This window comes from Coptis chinensis, chromosome 7 (assembly GCF_015680905.1).
Source record: "Coptis chinensis isolate HL-2020 chromosome 7, ASM1568090v1, whole genome shotgun sequence".
Taxonomy (NCBI): domain Eukaryota; kingdom Viridiplantae; phylum Streptophyta; class Magnoliopsida; order Ranunculales; family Ranunculaceae; genus Coptis; species Coptis chinensis.
Window position 1 is genome coordinate 28,090,074 of NC_141462.1, and position 11,293 is coordinate 28,101,366.

At 49.1% G+C, this 11,293-nt stretch overlaps 1 protein-coding gene across 1 annotated transcript; it reads right to left on the bottom strand.

Moving 5' to 3' along the window:
• Positions 1-9,108: 9,108 nt before the first annotated feature.
• On the bottom strand, positions 9,109-10,269 carry LOC147486937 (uncharacterized). The gene has a single exon (XM_086573892.1). The coding sequence runs from the start codon at positions 10,267-10,269 to the stop codon at positions 9,109-9,111; it is 1,161 nt and encodes a 386-aa protein (XP_086430018.1).
• Between the last annotated feature and the right edge of the window lie 1,024 nt (positions 10,270-11,293).

Here is an 11,293-nt window from a genome sequence, read left to right on the forward strand (position 1 = left end):
GTGTTTGATTAGTTGAAGTTGATTAAAAACTTCATTACCATATACCAAAGATCATATCACATCACTCTGACTTATATTTTATTCTTGCTTTTGCATGGAGAAGTGACCCGGGTTCATATCTCGACAATGAAACATTTTGTTATTTTGCACTAAATTTTCCATGTAACGTTAGAGGAGCCTACCCAAATCACTAACTTATGTAAAACATACTTTCCATTTTGCTATTTATACAATTACATATTTTTTAACAAAATATAAATAAAATTACATAGAAAAGTTGTGAATGTCTTAATGCGGGCCTTGTGAGGGCCTTTGAGGGTCGGGCTGAGGGCCGCCCTCATGCTTTCATATCTAGGCCCTTACCTTCCCTTTAAAATGTGAGGGCCGGGCCGACCCTCAAATTGCATGAGAGCTTAAATTTCAATGCTTTTTCGGCCCATGGGTTGGGCCGGGGGCTGAAGGCCTTTTTTGCACCCCTATCCTAACAGAAAGAAGCAAGTTAAAAACTATGTTTTGCAACTTTTATGGTAGAAAAAATAGACGTTTTTTGCCCATTTTTCTAAGAGCGCGGTTTCTAGTATTTCAGATTGCGGTTTTATAGAGCTATGTCTCTCAAATTGTTAGAGCGGTTTAAGAGCGAGTGCATGACCACTTACCACATTTTGTGTGACTAAGCGCACAACTCATCAATTCGAAAGAGAGCCCACATCTTCCTATATTAGAAAAATGTGGGGGTTGAGGAATAGTGATTTGGTGTCACGTTGTGTCCGTCACAGAGGCAAAATCGTAAATTTAGTCGCTTAACAAAACTTCTTCTCATTTCGCAATTTTTCCTCTCTCTCTCGGTCTCTCTCACTTCGTATGCCCCATTTCGCTCTCTTCTAAAGCTTGGAGGTCGCCCACCCTTTCTCTCAAATTCATCTTCGACATCATCAGACTCAAAACTCATTTAAATCTTTAACCCAACTTCGTTCAAAACCTACCTAACAGTTAATGAATTTTTGAAAATTCAAGATTGCTCTTGAGGTAAATATTGTTGTTTAGAATGGGGTTTTGAGTTTTCGAATATTCAACTTTTTGGTTTATTTAGATTGGGGTTGTGAATGATCTTAAAATATTTCCTTCATCTTAAAACACACATTTACTTCAATGCTTTGCAAAACCTCTAAACGATGTTGTTCTTTCTTATAAATGACAGGTTGGAGTGTATTGCTCACTTACTCAGCTTTTGGATTATGGTTTCGACCATGCAGATCATCACCCTGGAAACCTTCTGCGTACATATGACGGGAAGTTCACTTACTTGGGTTTTGGGTATGCTTTCCTTCAACATAAAAAGAAGTCCATGATATGCACGTGCTGACATGTCTTAAGTTAGTTTCTATTTTCATTATTTTTAATTTAGATAACTAGCACATGCACTTAATATAGTATTTGATATGAGGCAATTTATTCAAGCTTCTTTCTCTTTTTCATTTGATTGTAAGAAGTGACATCAGGGAACAAAATGCCCCTTCAATCACTAACTTATTAATAATAAGATGGATTCTCAGGTACCCCATCGCAACCCATTGTCACTACAGATGTTCAAACGAGGATTCAACGTAAACAAATTATTAAACACCTTGAACAAGACTGTTATCTAGGATCTCAATATCATTGAAGTAAGTGTGACAAGTCTAAATTGACTGTGGTTTGCATATGTCTACGTACTAACCACTTCTGTAATTTTGTTATTGTGTGAACGTGTTTTTTACCCTCTCAGTCTCGATGTCTCCACCTCTTTCTTCTCTCCTCCTGTCTTTTTCCTTACACTATTCTTTTTATACTTCCCCCTCTCGCACCCCAGCCGTCCACCTGTCCTCTCATCTCTCGCTCCTCGGCCATCCACGTGTAGGGTTTTGGTCCACCTTTACGCTCCGCGGTATGATACTGTACACTCGACTCGGCTGCTTGTCTTACTTCGGGCCCACTACTCCCAGCTATCCTCTACTCCCGCATTCAATTGTTGTGGCTTTTGCGCCGCCCATCGACTGCGGATCTCGCTTAGTCGCGGATTCTACCACTACAGATGCCCCCTTCTTGATGCCGCTGCCTATGAGATTGGTCGGGATCGAATTCGTCCCTCTTTTTCTTTAATTGGGTCTGATTGGTCTTCCCTCGGGGTTTGCACACGCCGCAGGCCACTCATTGCGCGCGCCGTTCCTGTGCCTCCTCGTGTTCTACACCCTTACGTGTCAAGCTCCTAGCGGTTCCTCTGCTGTCCCTTTGGTTTCCGCACCTTGGCAATTACCCTTTTGCCCTTGCCCTATTTAAACTCCCGCTTCCATTCTTTCTCCCACTTTCTTCATTTGGCTTTTCTTGCTTTACGTTTCTTTCCCCCTCTCAAACTTCACTACACCTTTTCCCTTAAATTCATTCTCCAAGGCGTGGCTCTGATCGGATTTTGACGTTGTTGGACTCAGTTTCAGGTTTTTCTTTCTTGGTTCTTGCTACTCTTATCGTTTTATCCGCATTTTTTGCTTCTACGCCTTCCCATTACAGCTCCCCCCATAACTGTTAGAACCCTCTCTCCACCACTAGTCTTTCATTTTTCGCCGTCGTGTCGAACGCGGCCTCGAGAACCCTCTTCTTCCTCCCTCCGACGAGTCTTCTCCCTCTAGATCTACCGAGGTGGCCTCTCCACCTCCAATGGTCGTTACGGCGGCCCCCTCTACTTCCGGCCGCTTCCTTGCCCCTTTACTGCTGCCTTCTAGATATCGTAGGGTCGAACTTAAAGGCGATTAGGGCTGCCTACGGCATTCCAGCCGACATTTTGATAGAACACGTGCTGTCCGTCACCCACTATCCCCACTTAGTGCCTCCGCGGTCCGGGTGCCTAGTTGTGACAGTAGGTCAGATTGTTGCAGGGCTGCGGCTCCCTCTCACCGTACTGGATGTGGAGGTGTATAACCACTTCAACATCCCTCCCTGCTAAGGCATCGGCAACTTCTGGCGGATCATGTATGCCGCAAACTACTACAACAGGACTGGCAACCCTCAGATAACCTGCCGCGACCTTATCTCCCAGTATTTCCTAAAGAAAAGTACCAAGGATGTGGGTATAGGATACCAATCTTTCTGTGTCCGCCCCCAAAAGAAAACTTTCTTACTCCGCGTCACTACCTCGGATAAACAGTGGCATCACTACCCGCTGTATGTTTCGGTAACTTCCTGCCTGCAGACCTCCCGGCAGGAGTGACACTCAATCACCTCGTTTTCCAGTCTAGCGGTGAGTTTTGCTACCGCCTTTTCTTCTTTCGGATTCAGCTTCGCAAACTAACATAGATTTCTTGTTTGTGCTTCTTCTCAGATTGGCGATCTGATTCCAAATCTAGAGTATACTCCAGCTACCTCTGCCCCATATTCGACAGACTCCGTGACCTTGGTACTGCCCAAGCAGAACGTTTGAACGTTAATCCCTCTACTGGTACTCCTTTGCTCGAGGTCCCTCAACTTCGTGACTTCCTGGGTTTTTCTGCCCCTTTTTACCGTCCACCCCCTCCCAAGGAACGCAAACCCAGAGCCTCACCACCCCGCAAAAACCGTTACAACTCTCACCCTCATCGCCGCCGACCTACTCGAGGCTCTCACTCCACGCCCACTGTACCGTCATCTCCCCCTCGGTCCGCGTCACCGGAACGGTTTCCCTCCTATAAAGCCATCTCCACTTCGGAAGATCAACACACCCCTCCCCAATCCCCTTCCGCGAACATGAATCTCTCCCAGATGAAGTTGTTTGACAGCGATGAGGATGAAGTAACGGAAGTCTCCCCCTCCACGGTGGCCGTTCCTGTTGAGGGGCTACCGACCAAACGCCAAAGGACGGTAGCTCTCGAGGACCCCCTTCCTCCCGCTCGCGTGATAGAAGATGCTCCCCCTCCCGCCCCTAGGCGTCCAGGAAAAGAAGTTGCTCCTCCTGGTGCCCCAGTTTTCAAGGTACGCCACCGCAGAGTCAATGTTGAGGACTCGGCTCTTGAGAATCCCGCGGTGGCATCTTCAATCTTCTATGGCTCCCATCTGCCAAAGGACCGGGCTTATGCCGACGCCGGCACCTTTGAACATCACCACACCTCCCTGTATACCAACTGGGAGAAGGTATTTTCCATCCCTCCTGCTCTTTTTTTTTTTTGATGTACTCATCTTGTTTGTATTTAGGTGAGTTTGAACATGTCGTACATGATCCGCGGTCTGTTTAATCCTCGGTCTAAGGTAGATTCCCTGGAGAAAGAGGTCGGCGGTCCCGACGGTCTGAGAGCCACCTGTTTACGACTCCAACAAGAGCTAGACGCCGCCGACTTGGCAAAATCCCGGGCTCAGGATAAACTGAGGATCGCGGAGCGCAACCATCAGGATTATATGGACTCGGTCAATGACCGCCTGAGCCAGCAGCGCACCTCTCTCCTCCAACAGCACCAGCAAGCTACATCGATACTTCTAGACCAACACAAGGCAGATATGACTACCCTCCAGGCCCATTACCGGTCTTTGGCTGACAAGAGAGTTGCTAGGAAGATCCAAGAGGAGCACTAACGGCTTCTCAAGGAAGGCTGCCTCCTACCTGAGGTGTCGCCGAGCCCGTTGGTGAGGAGGTGATCACCGCGGTTACACCCGGGCCGGAGGGGTCGGCTGGACCTGGGGACGCTGTTGAAGAGCTAGAAGAAAACCGGGAAGCCGTTGATGAAGCCTGTGCTAGGGCCGCTACCGTTTCTGCCAAAGACACCGCTGACGTTTCCGTTGAAGAGACCCCTGTTGGTGACTTTGTCGATGCCACCTCGGATGCCCGTTTAGCTTCACCATGATTCTGAACTTGCCTTGTTTGTGTTTTCCTTAGGCTCTGAATGTTTTAATTGTGGCGCCCCAAACACTTTTGAACACTGTTATGTGAAATTCTCTCCTTATGTAAGGAGTTTTGCATGAAATTGTAACTTGCTGACCATGTGGGTCTCCTATCGGAGATGTCCCGTTTTCACATGTTATGTTTAACTTCAATGTTTGCTGTTTCTAATCTTGTGCACATTTGATTCTAATCCCCCATTCCTCCAACCGATATGCCTGCCGGGGCATTGCCTTGCCCCTTCGTTCGATTCGGACCCCATATCCGCGAAGGGATCTTCCCCTCGCTCTTTCCACTACCGATAGGCCGGCTGGGGCATTGCCTTGCCCCTGATTTTGATTTGGACAAAATGTCTGCGAAGGGCCCCCGCTCTCTCGGTAGGCGGGGGGATCGGTAGTTTGATTTGGACAAAATGGGCATAGCCTTGCCCCTGAGTTTGATTTGGACAAAATGTCCGCGAAGGGATCTCCCCGCTCTCTATGACCGGTAGGCCGGCTGGGGCATTGCCTTGCCCCTGAATTTGATTTGGACAAAATGTCCGCTGAAGGCTCTTCTTCCCCTCTCTATGACCGATAGGCCGGCTGGGGCATAACCTTGCCCCTGAGTTTGCTTTGGACAAAATGTCCGCGAAGGGCTCTTCCCCCCCGCTCTCTATGACCGGTAGGCCGGCTGAGGCCTTGCCTTGCCCCTAAGAGGACTGAGAGTTGAACCTTGCCCCTAAGAGTGACGGTCATTTGTTAATTTCCCAAAAGAGCCGTTGTATTATATATGTACAAACAACCCACATCTCTTGCCCGGACTGGCCTTACGTTCAGACATGAAATTTCTTCAACATTCTAATATTCCAAGGCCTGTCTATCATCTTGCCATCCTCGGTTTGTAGTCGGTATGTGCCGGCTCCTCCGACTCCCACCACTATGTACGGCCCTTCCCAATTAGGTCTCAACTTTCCTTCGTTTGTCCTTTTAGTGCTTGTAGTGACTCGTCTGAGAACCAAATCGCCCGGTCTGGAATTTGCGGGGCCTCAGTCGCTTGTCGTATTGTCTCTGCAGGCGACGGTGATACTCTTCAAGTCTGATGCGTGCAGTGTCCCGTTTCTCCTCCGCTAAGTTCAAATCCCTAGCCAGTATGGCCCAGTTCAATCCACTGTCAACTGCCCTGGTGCGTGTGGTGGTTGCCATCATCTCCGAAGGGATCAGCCGATCCCGTGACGCCATCGAGAAACGGCGTCTCCTTTGTAGACGTCCGTGGTGTAGTGCGGTACGCCCATAGTACCTGACTTAGTTCATCAGCCCATGCTCCCTTACGGTCTTCCAATTTTCTTTTGAGGTTGTTCATGATTGTCTTGTTCGAAGACTCGGCTTGACCATTCCCCTCTAGGTTGTATGGGGCCGAAAATCCCTGTTTCACATTATACGCCTGCAAGAAGTCTCTCACCCTTGACCCCGTGAACTGCGTTCCATTGTCCGCGATGATAGTGTGTGGCAACCCAAATCTACAAATAATGTTTTCCCATAGAAACTTGATCACCTGCTCCTCCCTGACATGTTGCAAGGCCACAGCCTCCACCCACTTAGTGAAATAATCCGTGGCAGCTAGCATGAACCTTCTCTTCCCCTTCGCCATTGGCAGTGGACCCACGATATCCATGGCCCACATGGCAAATGGCCACGGATTTGGATCGCCAGGTGCGGCGGTTCGCTTAGCAAATATTAGTTGAGCAAATCGCTGACATTTCCCACATTTCTTGGCAAATTCCACCGCGTCTCTCTTCATATGAGGCCAGAAGTACCCCTGCGTTAACAATCGATGCGCCGTTGTCCTTCCCCCGAATGGCTTCCCGATCCCGGCATGAAGCTCCACTAATACCCTCTCGTACAAACTTGGTTCCGGGCATCTTAGTAGTGGTCCATCAAAATTCTTTCGGTACATTTCTCCCCTACCGAATATACCGCAAGCAGTTTGCTATAATCTCCTTCTTTCCATCTCGTCCACCACCTCTCCTCCTTCCAAGAAATGTTTTATAGGGCTCATCCAACCTCTTTCCCCCTCCGCAGCTTGATATACTTCGACCTCCTTTGCAATACTTGACCGTTCTAATTTCCTTATCCTTAAGGTTCTCTCCTCTGACCCCGGCATTGTTGCTGCGACATAGGCAAGGGCGTCCGCATGCCGATTCTCCCCGCGGCCCAAATGTACAAACCTAATTTTCTTGAACTCGGCTGCCTTGCGATGCACCACTTCCAAGTATTTAGCCATCCGAGCACACCTAGCCACGAATCCACCATTCACGACATATCACTAGGTTGGAATCGAATAAACGCTTAACTCACGACTCTAACTCCCCCGCCATTTCTAACCCCCGCTATCACGGCTTCATACTCCGACTCATTATTTGTGGCGTGAACCGAGCCTCATGGACAACTTCGATTCGATCGTTGTTATGCGGGGTGACCAACACTACGCCTATTCCGTTGCCCGCATCTGTCGCTGACCCGTCCGCGAACACTCTCCACCCATTCCTTTTATCCCAGGGATCCGATCCATTTGGCTCTCCCTCCTGTTCGGGCTCCATGAGCATCTCTTCCCCCCAAGTGGTCTTCTGCTGGGAAATAAGCTAGAAACTCCGCTATCGCCTGAGCCTTTTCCGCGGTTCTCACTTGATACTGTACTTCATAGGAACTCAACATTACCGCCCATTTGAGCATTCTTCCCGATTTCTCCGCCCTCAAAGCTTGCTTGAGAGGTAGGTTTGTCAACACCACCACTGAATGCGCCTCAAAGTAAGGTTTCAACTTCAACGCTGAAAATATCAGTGCCAAGGCATACTTCTCTACTTTGCTGTATCGAGTCTCCGCATCCAGCAGCGTTTTGCTCTGGAAATACACCGGTCTTTCGATCTTGTCTACCACTCGGACGAGGACTAAGCTTACCACATATTCGGACACCCCCAGATATAAGTATAACTTCTCTCCGGGCTCCGGTCGCGATAGCAAAGGCGCCCGCCCCAAGTACCTCTTCAATTCTTGAAAAGCCTCCTCGCAAGCCGGCGTCCACACGAAATCTGGCGTCCTTCTTAACAATCTATACAGCGGCCTACATTTGTCGGATGACTTGGATATGAACCGATTTAAGGCCGCGACCCGTCCCGCCAGCCTCTGTACTTCCTTAACGTCCCGGGGTGACGACATCTCTATTAGTGCTCGTATTTGCTCGGGATTGGCCTCTATTCCCCGGTGAGTCACAATATAACCCAGAAACTTCCCGGTGGTAACTCCAAATGTACATTTCTCGAGATTCAACTTCAGATTATGTGCCCGCAATATGCCAAATGTCTCTTTCAGCCCCTCCATATGCTCTTCTTCTGACATGCTTTTCTCTACCATGTCGTCGATGTATACCTCAATGCTCTTCCTTATTTTGCTCGCAAACATCTTCTCCCCCAATCGCTGGAATGTAGCCCCGGTGTTCTTCAAACCAAATGGCATCTTTGTGTAACAATATGTACCCCCCTCCACTACAAATGATGTCTTCTTCTGATCTGGTCCATACATCGCAACTTGGTTGTACCCCATCGAGGCGTCCATGAAAGAGAAAATCTTGAATCCCGCCGTCCGATCTACTAGCTCATCCACCTGCGGCATTGGATAACTGTCCTTGGGGCACTCGGAGTTTACATCCGTAAAGTCTACACACATACGGACCTTCCCATTCTTTTTAGGTACCGCGACTATGTTGAATAGCCAGTTTGAGAATCTACTTCCCGAATTATGCCCGCTCTTTTCAGCCTCACAACCTCTTCGCGGATCTCTTCCGCATATCTCGGTCTAACATTGCGCATCTTCTGTCTCACCGGCCTGGCGTCCTCCCTCATGTGTAGTCGATGACACGCGAACTCGGGGTCCAACCCCGTGATCTCTTCGATAGTCCAAGCAAATACGTCTTCATTCTCGAGAGGAACTGCACCAATTTATTTTTCTACTCCTTCGACAAATTCGACCCCACCGATGTGAACTTTTCTTCTTCCCCGGTTCCCACATTTACTAACTCGATCTCATCCAGCGTTTTTGTTACCACGGCGTCTGCGCCCTCCTTCTTCCGCTGGAGGCAATAATCAGAATCGTTATGCCTGCCTTTTTTTCGGTTTCGAGGTCTCCTCCTCGTCCCTCCGAATCATCCTTTTCACTGTTCCCTGATGGCTGTTCCGCGCTATCACCTGGTCTCCGCGGACTTCATGCACCCCCGTTGGAGTGGGAAATCTGATCACCTGGTAATACGTGGATGGTACCGCTTTCAAGAATGGCGTTGTACTGTGAGTTCGCGTCCACCACCTTGAACCGCGAGAACACCGTCACTGGTCCTGTGGTCACGGGCAACAAAAGCTCTCCTAGTGGCTCGGTCATACTCCCATTGAACCCGTACAAGTTAGTCCGCGATGGCCTCAGCTGTTTCCTGCTTATCTTCATTTCTTCCATCGTCCCCACGAATAGCAAATCCACCGCACTGCCGCAGTCAATTAAGACCCTTTTCACCATGTAATTTCCCATGGCCACCGTGATCACCAGTGCATCCTCGTGTGGACTATCCACCATTCTCAAGTCCGCGTCTGTAAACACGATACTTCCTTTGCCGGTCGCATGCCAAGGGACTGGCCGAGAATACCCTGCCTCCTCATTGACTTGTTGGATGTTAGCTGTCCGCCGTATCCGATCCCGATGAGTGTTGTGACTCAAGATTTCCCCACTAAATATGACATTTATTGTACCCATAATTCTCCCCGAGTTTGGCAGCCGCTCCGCTTTCTCTTTCCCCTTAGTAAACTCCTTAAGCATCCCTCTCCCTATCATCTTTTGTACCATCCACTTGAGGGCGTAGCATTCGTTCGTTTCATGATTCTGTATCTGATGATATGCACAATAAGGTTTGCCTGGTATTTCGTTGGGCTTGCTCCGCGGACCTTCATAGCCTTGTAAACCCTGAATCAATGGTAACAGTTCACCCAGCGGCCTGTCCACTGGTATCGGATCCACTTCTCGATACAGCTTCCGTTCTCTATACTCTCTCTGGCCTTCAACGTCACTCTTTTCTAGCAGTGAAGTGTAACCACGGCGCCCACCGCTCTCTCTACCTGATGACTCGTATCTTCCACGGTCTTCGCTTCGATCCAAAGCCAGCACAGCCTTCCCTGTCCTCCTTGTCTCTTTCTGCAGCATATCCTCATACCGTATATATTTCTCCACCCTTGGGTACAAGTCTTGTAGTGACGTGATCTCGTTCTTAGCCACCAATTCGTGTACTCTTGTTCCCGGACGCAGCCCTCTCTCAAAGGCAATCACTACTGATCCCTCTCGTCCCAAGTTCTCCACCTTTAATGTTTCGCCTTGAATCTGCATAAGAATTCTCTCACTGACTCCGCGGTCCTCTGTCTTACGTTAAACAGGGCCGCTATGTCCACCACCCGCCTTTTCTGGTGTATGAAGTGGTCCACGAAGGCTTGCTCCATCTCCAGAAAGTTGTGTATACTCTTTGCGGGTAGTCTATAATACCAGTCCGAGGCTCCCCCTTTCAAGCTTGTTGGGAACATCATGCACCGTAATCCGTCGTACACGGGTTTCCTCGCGGTGGCCGCATTTGCCGAAAATGGTGGATGTGGTCATTTGGATCTCTGTCGATCGCCACCTCTCAAACCTAGGCTGGTTGAACCGCTTTGGGACCTCCGCCCTCCAAATTGCGTCCGCCAATGGGTTGCGGTTCAACCCCGCCACTACCTGGTTCGCCGTCCCGGATGTACCTTTTGCTTGCTCCAAACTCGTTTTCAGATTATTGGCAATCATCTCCCTCACCTATTCCCTAGTGAGCCCCGACACCATCTTCTCCTCCATGTTGGGTCTCCTTTCTTCCTCTCTCACCATTTCTGACATCTCCTTTTCTGATTCCTCTACGGTCTCCCTTTCCCTTTGCAACTCCTCGTTCTCTTCCCTCAGCCTCGCCACTTCCTCTCTTAATTGTCTCATTTCTTCCGAAGACGATGCCGCTGTCTCTTCCATCCCTTGCTCTCCCCCATCATCTCCCACCGATTCAGCCGCCTCCTCTCTAGCTGGCACTTTCCTCGGTCGCCCTACACCTCTCTTTGCTTTCACCGCCATACCTCCTACTACTCAACTCTCTTTACGTCCCCACAGACGGTGCCAAATGTGTGAACGTGTTTTTTACCCTCTCAGTCTCGATGTCTCCACCTCTTTCTTCTATCCTCCTGTCTTTTTCCTTACACTATTCTTTTTATACTTCCCCCTCTCGCACCCCAGCCGTTCCACCTGTCCTCTCATCTCTCGCTCCTCGGCTATCCACGTGTAGGGTTTTGGTCAACCTTTACACTCCGTGGTATGATACTGTACACTCGACTCGGCTGCTTGTCTT